General features: G+C 35.5%; 1 protein-coding gene across 1 annotated transcript in view; it reads right to left on the minus strand.

Annotated features, from left to right (window-relative positions):
• Positions 1-3,452: 3,452 nt before the first annotated feature.
• The window catches only part of asic1a (acid-sensing (proton-gated) ion channel 1a), a 54,100-nt gene continuing 40,678 nt past the window's right edge, over positions 3,453-16,874 (minus strand). The window contains exons 7-11 of the mRNA XM_073818946.1: positions 14,226-14,282; positions 13,976-14,129; positions 11,950-12,041; positions 6,874-6,953; positions 3,453-5,195 (exon numbers count right to left, since the gene is read on the minus strand). Coding sequence (XP_073675047.1) covers positions 5,076-5,195; positions 6,874-6,953; positions 11,950-12,041; positions 13,976-14,129; positions 14,226-14,282 — 503 coding nt within the window. The 3' untranslated portion in view covers positions 3,453-5,075. The remainder of the gene's footprint in view (positions 5,196-6,873; positions 6,954-11,949; positions 12,042-13,975; positions 14,130-14,225; positions 14,283-16,874) is intronic.

Raw genomic sequence — 16,874 nt, forward strand, 5'->3', positions numbered from 1 at the left:
CGTGAAGCCACGCCCCCAGGCGCTTTTGGCCACTCAGATGGGGAGAACTCCGTTGGCTCCGCCCAGAGCTCAGCCTATTCTCAACTGGTGGGTGTGGTTATTGAACGTCAAAACAAGTGATTCATTTTGCATGCTGAAAAGAGCAGAGGTGACTACCTTCAATGCTTAAGTTTTACTTTCACATTGTATATATATACGGTGTAAATAAATACAGTATGTACACAAACTTTAGTCTTAGGTGGAGGTCACACACATAAAACCAAGCTGTAACTTGACACTCAGCAAAAACAGCAGTGTTGTAGAATACAATGCCGGATTTGTCTGCTAACTTTAAGCTTATAGTCTATTTTTAGTGTGAGCAATCAATAAGTTATAAAGTGAGATGGGAGGTATAAAGTAGACACGCAAACCTGTCACAAAGGGGAATTGTGATACATTGCAATGGTTCTAAAAATATGCTTTATGCAATATATATGTGTTTTTCTTTTTTTTATATCTTTTAATTGAGATGTAGGATTCAGCCACACATGGAAATGTCAACTGATTTATCAGAACAGGAATTTAACAAAGCAACTGAGTGGCTTAAAATGTCAAAATGCCCTTTGGACAATGGAATCCTCTGTTAAGGAATTAATGGAATACCAGAACAGTTCTCAGGGGTGAAAGGTCAAAGTTTCATGGGAAAAATGGTTTTAATGAGGTTAAAACCTGTGTTGTTTTAGGATTGTTTATTTAGTATTGTAGTATTCATTAATATTTTAAAATGGCTTTTATTTTTAAATTACCAGTCAAAAGTTTTATAATGTTTTTTAAAGTCTCTTCTGTTCACTAAGTCTGCATTTATTTGATGCTGTTTTTGAAGTACAGCAAAAACAGTAAAATTTAGAAATATTTTTACTATTTAAAATAGCTTTTTTCTATGTGATTATATTTTAAAATGTAATTTATTCCTGTGATCAAAGCTACATTTTTAACATCATTACTTTAGTGTCACACGATCCTTCAGAAATCATTCAACTATGCTGATTTGCTGTTTAAGAAACATTTATTATTATCACTATTTAAAACAATTGAGTACATTTTTTTCAGGATTCTTTGATGAATAGAATGATCCAAAGACCAGCATTTATCTCAAATAAAAATATTTTGTAACATACACGATACCCTGAGCCCTGAGTCACATAATTTTATTTTTGGAAATTTTTTTTTATAGAAATTAATACTTTTATTTAGCAAGGATGCTTTAAATTGTAAAAAGTGATGATACAGACATTTATGTTACAAAAGATTTCTATTTATAATAATTATGATAAATGCTGTTCTTCTCAACTTTATATTCATCAAAGAAACCACAAAAAATCCTTCTCAGCTGTTTTCAACATAATAATAATAATAATAAATGTTTTCTGAGCAGCAAATGAGAATATTAGAATGATTTCTGAAGGATCATGTGACTAGAGTAATAATGCTAAAAATTCAGCTTTGAAATCACAGGAATACATTTTTTAAAAATATATCAATTAGAAAACAGTTCTTTTAAATAGTAAAAATATTTCAAAATTTACTGTTTTTGCTGTACTTTAGATCAAATAAATGTAGGCTTGGTGAGCAGAAGAGACTTCTTTAAAAAGCTTTAAAAATCTAACTGTTCAAAAACTTTTGTCTGTGTGTGTGCATATATATATATATATATATATATATATATATATATATATATATATATATATTAGGGCTGTGCAATATGGACAAAATAATCATATTGCGATTTTTTGAACGAATATTGCGATTGCGATTTTATTTGCGATTTTTTTTTTTTTTTTTTTTTTTTTGCTTTTTCAAACAAGCTACATACATACATTCTAAATGTATTCAGTGCACAAGTAGTGCATAACAAAACATTTCACCATGAAATAACATAGTATTAAGTTTAATAAACAAAACTGTAGTAAAATTGTCTTTAAAACAGACAACATAAAATAAATAAGCCATTTTACTTTTTTCCCAGTACTTTAGCCTACTTTGTGCAATAACGAATACATTCATTTCAGTGGAAAAATAAGTCCAAAACTCTCTTTTTTTTAACATTTTGAGGGTTCTAAAATCTTTTTTTTTTCTTATGTGTTTTAATTTTTCTGATAATGAAAAAGCATAAACATTTATTTATTTTTAATCAAATGATAAATAAACCCTTTTAATTTTTGTCAAACAAAAAGAAATTTACTGTTAAAATCAATGTGTGGAAGCAAAATTATATTCAGTTTAAAACATTTAAATAATAATTAAGTGGTTAATCTTGTTGTAATATTTTTTTATCATATATATTGTTTTATGTAAATTATTTAAATAGGAATATATAAACACCTACATTATACTGTACAAAAGTAATACAGGACTAATATTGTTCTGTTACATGTTAAACCATACTTTTATTTTGACAGGTTGCCGTGAAGTTTCTGTGTGTATATGATGCTAGTTTTCTCAAATGAAACGGTAAAAGTGAAACTCAAAGCAGCGATTTGGCGAATGAGTTTATTTGTTCATGTGAGATGCAAATGCCAAAAATTAGCGGGAGCGTCACGTGTGCTTCAGTATGAATGTAGTAAAAAAATAAAACCCATCTCCACCATTCATTCATAAAGAAGCAAACGGAACATGCAGGATTCATATTAAAACGGTCTTTTTGCATTTCAGTTTTCACAGACACTAGTCCATATCGCGATTTGAATTAAGTGACAGACCAACTTTTGATTTATTAATCCAAAAATCGACGAATTACGTGGCATTCCGCGCTATAGTAAATTCGGTTTTTATGAATGGAGTCCGCGATCCAGTCCGTGTTTTCGCGGAGGAGACATTGTAATCACGCGACCATGAAGAGACAGAAATGACATGCCTTGAAAATGACATGCAATTTAGTATGTTTAATAAAATAACTATGTATAGACCTGTTCTATAGGAAAGATAACCTTAAATGACTTCTATTGTGATGTGGCAACAAATCGAAAATAAAATGAACTTGACGTTCAAGGGGGGCTGGGGTGCCGTTGGGGGGATAGATAAAATCGCAACCTTGTGCGGTTTAGAAATCGCATGTGCTTAAATCGCGATTTTTTTGCGATTGCGATTAATTGCACAGCCCTAATATATATATATATATATATATATATATATATATATATATATATATATATATATATATATTTTAGACATTTTGTTTAAATATTTGTTATTTAGCTTTAAATTATTTTTAGTCATTTTAACACTTAGACTTATTTCAGTTGGTTGCAAAAGCAGCATTACTCATTTTCATTACATTTTTAATGCAATATTTATATATTATCAATTACTAGTTATCAGTAGCAACATATACTGTAAGCTTAAGTTGTACAGACGTGCACACAGAAATATTCCAGGCAGGCAGGTAAGCACTACATCATTTTAAGCATGTTTATTCATTAAAAAAAAATCATATTTCATTACAGCCACATGATAAACATCAAAATAATACAGAAATGTATCAGCTGAAAAAGTTTGATTTACATATTAATACTGATGATATTTAACAATCCTTATTTGATAGGAAATATTGAAAAGTGTGGATTTTCTGAAAAAAAAAAAAGTGTCTAAAATGTAAATATGCCATGAAAAAATATTCATAAACTACCATAGTCCACAACAAATCACTGCGTACTATCTGCTGGCATTTGACACATCTTTCTAATGCATCACAGACTTAAAAATATCATTTCCTCTTCAAAAATATCTGACACCCTGTTTCCCCAACTTGTCCTCATCCATTCCAGAAATGATCACATGGAATATATACATGCACAAAGACACACTTACAAACAGACAAACACATCCATGCACTTGCAGTCAAGCTTGCACACACACAAACGGCACACGACGTTAACAGACACGTACACAGACATGCACACCAGCATCCCAGCACCCGAAACAAACATGACACTGCGGACAGAAGCCTTGGAGAGCTCACATGCACCCCTGGGAATATCTAGGGTTAGTCTCTCTCTGAGCTGACGTGGGCAGATGATATCATGCTCACATCATGTAGCACCCACAGGCCTTCAAGAACCAGTTCACTCAGAAATGAAAATTAGCTGAAAAATTACTCACCCTCAGGACATCCAAAATGGAGATGAGTTTGTTTTTTCATGGGAACTGATTTGGATAAGTTTAATATTACATCACTTGAGCAATAGATCCTCTGCAGTGAATGGGTGCCGTCAGAATTCGGTCCAAACTGCTGATAAAAATCACAATATTAAACAAGCACCACTCCAGTCCATCAATTAACATCTTGTGAAGTAAAAAGCTGCATGTTTGTAAGAAACAAATCCATCATTAAAACAAAAGAAAATGTATTTTTGAAGTTCAAAATGTCTTAAGGTGGATTTGTTTCATACAAACAGATTTTCACTGCACAAGGAGTTATTATTATATAGTTATATTATATTATTGTGATGTTTTTATCAGCTGTTTGGACTCTCATGCTGACGGCACCCATTCACTGCAGAGGATCCATTGGTGAGCAGGTGATGTAATGCTACATTTCTCTAAATCTGTTCCCATAAAGAAACAAACTCATTTACATCTTGGGAGTACATTTTAGCAATTTTTTATTTTTAGGTGAACTATTCCTTTCAGCCTGATGTCCCTTGTACAATGCCTTAGCCATTAAAATGCACAGAATTTATAAAATAGGACACATACAGTAACCCCTCAAGCTAGCAAATGCATTTCTGTCACAAAAGGCCAGGCAAACAAAGATCGAACCATTTAATTAATACTAAATGATTTGGACATTCCGGCCTTATACAGACAAAATCAAAAAGCAGCTTGTTCAGAAAACCACAAAAAACATTTTTGGAAAAATCCTAGAAAATCACATAGGCATAAGAGAGAGAGAGAGAGCGAGAGAGAGTACAACCACAAGATGCCAGAACAATCTGTAGAAAACACAACCGTGCTGGTGTTGTGATGTCATCTGCTAATATGTTGAACATAATCGGAATATGTCTGGCAGGCAAACAGCTGGAATTTCTGCGGGAATGTTAATGGAATTTACTGACGTGACATTTGACATCATCCAGGCCGAGTACAGTGCCGTGATCAGTGTTGTTGTTGTTGTGATGTTTCTTGTCGGAGCAGCGGCACAACCTGTATTTCATCACCTTAACCCACAGAAAGGAAGACGAAAAGATTCTGTCATTACTTCCTTTAAATCTTTAAAATTTTGCATACACTACCATTCAAAAGTTGAGTTGGTGAGATAATTTTTTAAAATGTTTTTGAAAGTCTCTTATGCTCACCAAAGCTGAATTTATTTGATCAAAAATGTGACCCTGGACCACAAAACCAGTCTTAAAGAAACACTCCACTTTTTTTGGAAATAGGCTCATTCTCCAACTCCCCCCGAGTTAATAAGTTGATTTTTACCATTTTGAAATCCATTCAGCCGTTCTCCTGTTCTGGCGATATCACTTTTAGCATAGCTTAGCATAGATCATTGAATCCTATTATACCAATAGCATCGCGTTCAAAAACTACGCCAGAGCACGTGCACATGTCACGAGCCGGATGCTGAGCTCGTGCTCGGGACAGATGGATGTGGCTGTGTATCAAAGGTAAAAAATGATATAAATACTGTTCAGTTTCTCACAAAAAATGATCATTTCGTGTCTTAGGACATCAATGTATCGTCACGAGCCGCAGGGAGTAATTTGGATTTGTCTGTGCATGTTTTTTTTTTTTACTTTTAAAGGTCTGGTGCTCATCCACTGCCATTATTTGGCTGACAGACTGCATCGGGTTGAGTTAAAAATCTTTGTTTGTGTTCTACTGAAGAAAAAAAGTCACCTACATCTTGGATGCCCTGGGGGTATGCAGATAAACATCAAATTTTCATTTTTGGGTAAACTATCTCTTTAAAAATCTAATTTATTGCTGTGACATTAATTTAGTCTTCAGTGTCACATGATTCTTCAGAAATCATTCTAAAATGCTGATTCGCTGCTCAAGAAATATTTCTACTTATGCTCAGTGTTGAAAACTGTTGTGTTGCTTCATATTTTGTAAAACCATTTTCAGGATTGTTTGATTAATAGAAAGACATTATAAATATCTTTGCTGTCACTTTCTGCTTATTAAAAGTTCTAAATCCACTTTTATTTGACGCCAAATGTTTGAATGATTTTGTATTTAAGCTTGGCATGTTGCAATGGGTTGCAAGAGCAAGACATTTTTAGTGAATAGTGACTTTCTGCAGAGAAGTCTGTGTTTCACAGAAGAAAGACAGTCATGCGGGTTTGGAAATGCTGGTTCTGTGATTAGTCGTAAATCTCCATCACATGCTGTCAGATAGAGCAACGTGTACTACACAGAGTCGTAGTTCACTGACAAGCTACGCAATATTGCATTCATTATCAGAGGCGATACATCTTTCATAATGAACGCGATATTGTGTAGCTTGTCAGTGAACTACAGCTCTGTGTAGTAAATGCCGCTCCATCTGACAGCACATGACGGGACTAAATCTATATTAACTTCACACACCAGATCACTTTCTTCTCATTAAAAGTTTTAAAATCAACTTTTATTGACCCCAAATGTTTGAATGGTATTGTATTTAAGCTTAGCATGTTGCAATGGGTTGCAAGAGCAAGACATTTTTAGTGAATAGCGACTTTTTGCAGAAAAGTCTGTGTTCCACATAAGAAGAAGGTTTGGAATGTCATGAGGGTGACAGTATTTTCGTTTTTGATTAAAATATTCCTTTAGAAAACTCTAAAAATGTCAACACACAAATCCCAACAGAGATGTTTACGACAAGACAGAGCAGTCTTATCTTACCTCATAAAGGTAGTCAAAAAGCTCCAAAATCGTAAGAATGCTGGCTCCAATGAACAGCCCCATCTGTCCTCCGATATCACCTATCAATACACAAACACACACAGAATGAGCTGAAAGGATGTAAAGACATTCAGATTTCTTGAAGAAAAACTGAGAGGTACAAAACTTATCGCCACAGTTTTAGGGTGCTGCTTTACGTTTACTAAGGTGTTTTGGGTAATTGCTAGATGGCTTCCTACACAAGTCTCTGTAATATTCTCTATAGATATGACATCTCACTCACTGTATGTTACTATACTGTATTGGTGTCAAATTGAAATGAAAACATTATTCAGCAAGGATGCATTTAATTTATCAAAAGTAACAGTAAAGACATTTATAATGTCACAAAAGACTTCAATTTTTAAATAAATGCTGTACTTTTCATCAAAAAATCCTGAAAAATTGTATCGCAGTTATCTAAATCAGCATATTAGAATAATTTCTGAAGGATCATATAGACTGGAGTAATGATGCTGAAGATCCAGCTTTGTGGGGCTGTGCAAAAAATTGGATGCGATTATCATGCGCGTCTCGTCAGAAATGCTGGTTCAGTGATTAGTCGTAAATCTCCATCACGTTCTGTCAGATAGCGCAGCATTTACTACACGGAGCAGTTTCTCACTGACACGCTATGCAATACTGCATTCATTATCAGAGGCGATTAGGGCTGGATATCGTTTGAATTTTATCGATTCCGGTTACGATTCTGCTTATCGATTCCGATTCTTATCGATTCCTAATTCCGATTCCAGTAAGATAAAAAATCCATTAAAACGTTTAAGGTCAAACATTTAGAATCAGAATCAGAATCAGAATCAGAATGAGCTTTATTGCCAGGTATGTTTGCACATACTAGGAATTTGTTTTTGTGACAGAGCTCCACAGTGCTACAGAATGACAGTGACAAGACGATACATATTATAAAAAGAACAATATAGAGGTATACAAGACAGACAATGTGCAAAAATAGCAAAGACATTTGAATGGAAGTAAGTATGTGCTTTAATAAATAACGGAAAAATGAATAAAGAATGTATAGTGTTGTATGTTCCACGATCAAGTGTTCATGAGATGGATTGCCTGAGGAAAGAAACTGTTTCGGTGTCTGGTCGTTCTAGTGCTCAGTGCTCTGTAGCGCCGACCGGATGGTAACAGTTCAAAAAGTGAGTGTGCTGGATGTGAGGGGTCCAGAGTAATTTTGGCAGCCCTTTTTCGTACTCTGGATAAGTACAAATCTTGAAGGGTAGGGAGGGTTGTACCAATGATTCGCTCAGCAGTCCGGACTATCCGACGTAGTCTTCTGAGATCAGAATTTGTAGCTGAGCTGAACCAGATGGTAATTGAAGTGCAGAGGACGGATTCAATGATGGCAGAGTAAAACTGTTTCAGCAGTTCCTGTGGCAGGTTGAGTTTCCTCAGCTGGCGGAGGAAGTACAGCCTCTGCTGGGCCTTTTTCACAATGGAGTCTATGTGAATGTCCCACTTCAGGTCCTGAGAGATGGTATTTCCAAGGAACCTGAATGACTCCACTGTGTTTACAGTGCTGTTCATGATGGTGAGTGGGGGGAGAGCAGGGGGGGTTTTCCTGAAGTCTATGATCATCTCCACAGTTTTGAGCGTGTTGAGCTCCAGGTTGTTATGACTGCACCAGACAGCCAGCTCTTTTACCTCCTGTCTGTAAGCAGACTCGTCACCGTCCTGAATGAGGCCGATAAGTGTGGTGTCGTCTGCAAACTTCAGGAGCTTGACAGAGGGGTCTTTGGAGGTACAGTCATTTGTATACAGGGAGAAGAGCAGTGGGGAGAGGACACAACCCTGAGGGGCGCCAGTGCTGATAGTACGGGTGCTGGATGAGAATTTTCCCAGCCTCACTAGCTGCTGCCTGTCTGTCAGGAAGCTGTTGATCCACTGACAGACTGATGTGGGCACAGAGAGCTGAGTTAGTTTGGGCAGGAGGAGGTTTGGGATGATAGTGTTGAAGGCTGAACTGAAGTCCACAAACAGGATCCTCACATAAGTCCCTGATTTGTCCAGATGCTGCAGTATGAAATGTAGACTCATGTTCACTGCATCATCTACAGACCTGTTTGCACGATAAGCAAACTGCAGGGGGTCCAGTGAGGGTCTGGTGATGTCCTTCAGATAAGCCAGAACCAGTTTCTCAAACGACTTCATGACGACAGATGTTAGCGCCACAGGTCTGTAGTCGTTAAGTCCTGTTATTTTGGGTTTCTTTGGAATGGGGATGATTTCAGAACGTTTGAGAGAGGCGGGGACTTCACACAACTCCAAAGACCTATTGAAGATCTGTGAGAAAATGGGTGCCAGCTGATCTGCACAGGTTTTCAGACAGGCTGGTGTGACACCGTCAGGGCCTGGTGCCTTTCTTCTTTTGTTCTTTTTGAAGACCTTGCGTACCTCATCTTCACTGATTTGAATGGGAGTTGCAGGAGTGGGGGAGAGGGGTGATGTTGGAGGTGTAAATGGTGTCTTTTCAAACCGACAATAGAACTCGTTCAGATCGTCTGCCAGTTGCTGATTCTGCAAAGTGCTGGGGGATGATGTCTTGTAATTGGTGATGTGTTTTAGACCTTTCCACACTGATGAAGAGTCACTGGAATGAAATTGGTTCCTTATCTTTTCGGAATAATTTCTCTTTGCCACTTTGATCTCCTTTTCCAGTGTGTATTTGGCCTCTTTATACAAGACTTTGTCCCCTTTCCTGTAAGCATCATCTTTGACATGACGAAGCTGTCTGAGTTTTGCAGTGAACCATGGTTTGTCGTTGTTGTAAGTTAAGCGAGTCCTGGTAGGAATGCATAAATCCTCACAGAAACTGATATATGAAGTAACAGTCTCTGTAAGCTCGTCCAGATCAGTAGCAGCAGCTTCAAAAACACTCCAATCAGTACATTCGAAACAGGCTTGTAAAGCCCACTCTGTTTCGTTGGTCCATCTCTTTACAGACTTTGCTACAGGTTTAGCAGATTTAAGTTGTTGCCTGTAGGTTGGTATAAGATGAACCAGGCAGTGATCAGAAAGTCCCAAAGCTGCCCGTGAGACAGAGTGATATGCCATCCTTATTGTGGTGTAACAGTGGTCCAATATATTTCTATCTCTGGTCGGACATGTGATGTGCTGTCTGTATTTTGGAAGTTCACGGGAGAGATTTGCTCTATTAAAATCCCCAAGAATGATTAAAACAGAGTCCGGGTGTTGTTGTTCTGTCTCTGTGATGTGATCAGCGAGTTTCTGTAACGCCAGGCTCACGTGCGCTTGCGGTGGAATGTACACACTCACGAGAATGAACGAGCAAAACTCTCGCGGCGAATAGAACGGCTTACAGTTTATGAAAAGCGCTTCAACATCAGAACAGCATATTTTCTTTAACACTGTTACATCTGTACACCACCTCTCATTGATGTAAAAGCACGTCCCGCCGCCGCGCGATTTCCCCGTCGATTCTGCGTCGCGGTCTCCTCTGAACAGCTGATATCCCGGGAGATGAATCGCGCTGTCCGGTATAGCCGCGTTCAGCCAGGTTTCCGTGAAACACAGAGCAGCAGAGTGTGAGAAGTCCTTATTTGTCCGGGAGAGCAGAAGGAGTTCGTCCGTTTTGTTTGGTAGAGACCGGAGATTCGCCAAATGTATGCCTGGCAGTGTCATCCTGAATCCACGCTGACGAAGCTTCACGAGCGCGCCGGCGCGCTTCCCCCGCGTCCTGCGCGTCCTGAAGCCTTTGGTAAGCGCCGCCGCTCCGCCAACTATGATGTTGAGCAAAACGTCCGAATAATCAAAAACCGGTAGGAGATTTTGTGGTATGTTCTGCCTAATGTTTAGCAGTTCATCCCTTGTAAAACTGATCGTGTTTTACAAGGGATGTAATGATTTAGAGGTCAAACTTATTTATTCTGTGTTTTCCTTATGGTTTTACCAAAAAATACCACAGAAAAAAAACAGACTAATATAAGTTAATATAATATAAATCTAATATAAAACAGACAAGTAATAAAATAGGAAACAAATCAATTAGCAATAGAAATCAATAAATAAAACTGAACAAAGGTCAGGTACAGAAATTGAAATCAAAAGAAAAATCAAAAACACTGCATTTTCTTTTCATAAATAAAATATTGATTAATCCTCATTAAATTTACGAAAGATATTCAGTCAGTTAATGATTCTTTTTTGTTCTTTGATTAACATTAATGACAGGCGGCACATTTATTAGACGGCTGTCTCTTTAACACCGAACATAGATATAAAAATACTGTTATACATATGTTTTCTGTTTCATCTGTTTACGTTCACTTAAGACAAAAAAAGCTGTGTTTATGATGATATTCTGACGTATTTTGTGCATACTGGTCAATAAATGTGAAAGAAAAGTCAGCTCCGGCCCTGAACAACCTTTTTTGCAGAGGAAACGCACGGAACTTTTTGAGAATGGACACGGATCAGGAACCAGCATCGGGACCGCTGTTCTCTGTGCTTGCATTTCAGATGTGTGTGCTGCACGCAAACAGTGCGCAAGTTCTTTTCCTTCCTACATTTAAATGGTTTAAAAATCACATTAAAATGCAAATGCGGGAATTGTGAAGCGGAATTGAAATGCACGCGTTTTATCGAATACCCGGTTATTGGAAATTTGGAACCGGTTCTAAAATGGAACCAGTTCTCGATACCCAATCCTAGAGGCGATACATCTTCAATAATGAATGCCATATTGTGTAGCTTGTCAGTGAACTACGGCTCTGTGTCGTAAATGCCGCTCCATCAGACAGCACATGATGGGACCAAATCTATAATCACTCCAAACTCCAGATCAGTAGGTGGCAGTAATGCGTCTTTTACGTTGGTACAAAAAAAAACACCAGAAAAAGAAGCAGCATGTGATGGAGATTTACAACTAATCACATAACCAACATTTCTGAGCAGACACGCATGATAATCGCATCCGATTATTTGCACAACCGTACTTTGCATCACAGGAATAAAATACTGTATAACATACAGTAGATAGTTTTTACTTACCCAACAGACCAGCCACCTCATAGGCTTTCCTCTGCTCAATGGTTTCATAGTTCAGAGCCTCAAAGAACACGTCCAGCACTAGAACATTCTCCCTGACAGCACAGACAACACAGTTTAGCATGTTTTTGGCAGCCCAGTATGGCAGAGCATCAATTAAAATGCTAAAATGACACATTATCTGAATTTTTGGTCTTTCCGAAAACACAGAACACTAGCCACTGGTATCTACAGTTAATTAAAGGGATAGTTCACCCAAAAATGGAAATGATAGATTTAGGTGACTTTGTTTCTTCAGTAGAACACAAACGAAGATTTTTAACTCAAACCGTTGCAGTCTGCCAGTCATATAATGGGTGCCAATCGTTACCAAATCTTTAAGCGTAAAAAAAAAAACATACACGGACAAAACCAAATTAAACCCTGCACCTCGTGATGATACATTTAGGTTTTAGGACAAAGTAATCGGTCTGTGCAAAAAACTGAACAGTATTTATATCGTTATTTACCTCGGATCCATCGCAACTTATCCTGATTCTGGCAACCGATTGAAAACTAAAAGATTATGTTTCCTTGTGTGAACTCATCTGGGAGTGTTGACTTTTCACCAACTACATTGCCAGATCACACTGACGCGTCACACGCTGGCTGTTGTGAACGCAATCCATACAGCAGAACATTCCGGTGGATCAGAGGTATTCAGAGGATTCAGTTTCTTGCACAGACCGATTGTTTGGTGTCTTAAGAAATCAATGTATCATCACAAGCCGCAGGGTTTAATTTGGTTTTGTCTGTATGTTTATTTACTCTTAAAGATTTGTTAACCATTGACTGCCATTATATGACTGACAGACTGCAACGGTTTGAGTTAAAAATCTTCGTTTGTATTCTACTGAAGAAACAAAGTCACCTTGGATGCCCTGGGGGTAAGCAGATAAACATAAATTTTTGGGTGAACTATCCCTTTAAAGCTGCAGTATGTAATACTGTCAGCTAGCAGTTGAAATGGGCACTGCAATCCAAATTCTAAATATTGGAGAGTCACACAGACCAGAACAAATACAGACATTCTGACACAAAACCCAATTCACAGTTGAATAACTGGCTGTAGCATTGTTTTTTTGGAGAAACCCGTATGTGAACTTAGCATGTTTCCTAAATATCTGTAAACATGGAATTTTTATTAGGGATGGGACGATAAATTGATTCGTGGATCGATTCTGAGATCTTCCGAATGCATTGTGTTTCTCTTTGGAATCGATTCTGAGCTTAGATTTTAACTGCAGATGGCGCTCTAATCTAGTTTTTATCCGCACACTCAAACACTCACGAAGAGGCGTGCTGAAGAGCACTTGTGCGTCATGTAATTTCACCTCTGCTTAGAATGCTTTTATGACGTGAGATTAATGCAAACACAGCCCAGTGTGAACACCCTTGTAATTCGCTTCAACCTTTTCAAATTGTATGAATGATTATTTTAGGTTCACGTGCGTGTAAGGATTTGGAAACAAGCAGAGCACGGCTGTTTTTAAAGCCAGCAGTGCCATCTGCTGTTTAAAGCTAAGCTCAGAATCGATCTGAGAAAGAATCGGGATGTGTTCAAAAAATCTCAGAATCGATGCTAAATAATTTTTTGATTTGTGTTGCAACGATTTATAGTCCCATCCCTAATTTTTATGCTTTAGTAGTCAAAAAATTAATACGTCACCTTTAAAAGGATTAGCTGACCCAAAAATGAAAATTAGCCCATTATTTACTCACCCTCCAGGCATCTTAGGTGTATACGGCTTCCTTCTTTTTATTAAAAAAATGTTCTGGCTCTCCCAAGCTTTATCATGGCAGTGGGTGGGTGTTTCTCTTCATCAGTCCAAAACAAGTCCAATAAAAAAGAAAGTCATATACACCTAGGATGCCTGGAGGGTGAGTAAATAATGGAGTAATTTTCATTTTTGGGTGAACTAACCCTTTAAGAAACATTTGAAACACAGTCATAACGTAACAAAGCACTCAATGCTTATGAAACACTCACGTTATATATTTCTCTGATTTGCTGTACTTCTTCGCGAGGTATTTGACTGATGCTTTGCTGGGGATCTTGACAAAGGACAGCTCTTTACTGTAGCGCGTGATGTTGCACGGAGTCTCGCATGAGCAGTAGTCGCTGTCTCTCTCTACCAGGAAATCTGTGCAGCCGCAACAAGATAAATTATAGCACTGCAAACATTAAAATGATGTCTCATCTGAAAAATAAACTGTGATTTGTGATAAAAGTTACTTACCAAGTGCTGGATGTGCACATTCTTTATATAGCACAGGAGTGCAGTACTGCGCATCACCTGCGGGGGCAGTAAATGTCAAAGCGTCATTATTGGGACAGTTTGCTCAAAAAAATCAATTCTCCCTAAACCTTGTGTTGTATTTATTTTGTGGACATTTTTTGATGTTTCCAATTTAAAGCTGCTGTGAGACTTCAGAAGACTTGAAGTATAGTACATATCTATCTATTTACAGCACTTTTATGATGTTTTTATATGCTTTTTGGAGCTTGCTGGCACACCAGAAATTCACTTTTATTATATGGTGAAGAAAATATTGTTTAAAACAAGAAGCTACACAAAAGAAAATCGGTCATATGGGTTTGGATAGAAATATAAAATAAAAATGATTGATGAAAAACATAAAAACTAAGTTGAAGTATTAAAATGACTCAAATTAAACCTGAAGTAAAAATAAAGCTAAATAGAAAGCATATAATATAAATAGAAATACGTTTTTATATAAAATGGTAACACTTTACAGTAAGGTTTCACTAGCTAACATTAGTTTACACAAACTAACAATGAAAAATACTTCTAAAGCATCTTAGTTAATGTTAATCCCATCATCTACATTATTAAAATCAAAAGCTGTTTATCAGTATTAGCTACTAAATATACAACAAAAATATAATGCTCATTATTAGTTCATCTTAGTTAATGCATTTACAAAATTTCTAAAACACTGAAATTAAAAGCTAACTCAAAATATTAATAAGTACTATAATACCATATAAATAATACTAACACTAAATGTTCATGTAAAATCAAATAAATACATTTTCGCTTCAATGTAATATTTATTCAAATCATAAGATCAAAACTTTAACGCACAATCCTGCTCATATTAAATATTAAAAACCTCAAGCTCTACCCCATCTTCTCAACAAATATTCAACAGCCAAAGTCCTTACTGCAGATTTAAATTGCCTCGAGTTAAAATCCCCCACTAATATATGGTAATTTAGCCTTTCGTAATCAACTAAATTGCATTTCAGTGCCAGTGGCAGTTTAGCAGGAGTAGTTTAATTTGGTTTTACTGGCTTGATTAACTTGACCTCAAAGCAGTTGTGATCTCTGCTTTTTTAGTGGCAGATGCTTGAAGTACACGTAAAATACCTGCTAGTATGTTATTAATGTGACTATTAGGTACAATTACAGTAACTATAACTGTGCGTAGGCACAATTATTAACGACTTTGTAAGATGAAAATCAGAATCTGTCTTTTTAGTCTCATTATGTAAACGGTTCAAACTGACTGAAGATAAACTGCTATAAGAAAAAGATAGTATTATTTAAATACTATTTTATAAATATGCTGAATGAATGATGCTGAATTACTTTTTATTTTTATATTTCCAGTTTAATTTGATAGTATTTTATGTGCTTTTGTCTTTTTTTATATTTGTACATGGCTTTAATTTATTTTATTGCAGTTATATAAACTTCATTACTTCAACTTGACAACTTGCCAAGACAACATTTCTATTTTTCTATTATTTGTTTCAGTTTGCATTTTCAAACTATATCTCTTATTTTTTCAGCTTTATTTCAGTTACCAATATTATTTTTTGATAGTTTTAGTTAACAATAACCCTGATGACAGAAGACACTGTTAGTATTATTTACATACTATTTTAGAATTTGTTGAAATGTAGAAGCGGCTTTTAATTTTAGATTTATTTTTTGTCATTTTATATTGTGCTTTTGCCATTTTTATTAGTTTTTAACATTTCTATATATATTACCAGTCAAAAGTTTTTAAACAGTAAGTTTTTTTTATGTTTTTTAAAGTCTGTTCTGCTCACCAGTTCTGCATTTATTTGATCCAAAGTACAGCAAAAACAGTAAAATTTTGAAATATTTTTACTATTTAAAATAACTGTTTTTTATTTGAATATACTTTAAAATATAATTTATTCCTGTGATTTCAAATCTGATTTTTTTGCATCATTACTCCAGTCACATGATCCTTCAGAAATCATTCTAATATTGTGATTTGCTGCTCAAAAATGTATTATTTATTAATTTATTATTATTATTATTATTATTATTATTATTATGTTAAAAACAGCTTAGTTTTTTTTTTAGGTTTCTTTGATGAATAGAAAATTCAGAAGAACAGCATTTATCTGAAATAGAAACCTTTTGTAACATAAATGTCTTTATCATCACTTTTGACCATCCTTGATAAATATAAGTATTTATTTCTATATTATTTATTTCCCTAAAAAGGGAATACATTATAATTTAAAATATATTCTAATATATTTTAATTAATAAAATAGGGATAAATTATATTTTAAAATATATTCTAATATAAAACAGTTATTTCAAATAGTAAAAAAAAAAAAATCTAAATTTTACAGTTTTTGCTGTACTCTGGGTCAAAAAAATGCAGGCTTAGTGAGCAAAAGAGACTTTAAAAAACAAAAAAATCATACTGTTCAAAACCTTTTGACTGATAGTGTAGCTTTATTTTATTTCTTTTTTTGTATTTTTGCACTAAAACTTAGCTGCTTAGAAAACATTTATAATTTTAATTTAAGTTTTAATTTTTTTTTTTATCTAATATGTATTTTTAAAATTTTATTTCAGATTTATTTAAACCAA

The sequence above is a fragment of the Garra rufa genome, chromosome 15, assembly GCF_049309525.1.
Source record: "Garra rufa chromosome 15, GarRuf1.0, whole genome shotgun sequence".
Classification (NCBI taxonomy): domain Eukaryota; kingdom Metazoa; phylum Chordata; class Actinopteri; order Cypriniformes; family Cyprinidae; genus Garra; species Garra rufa.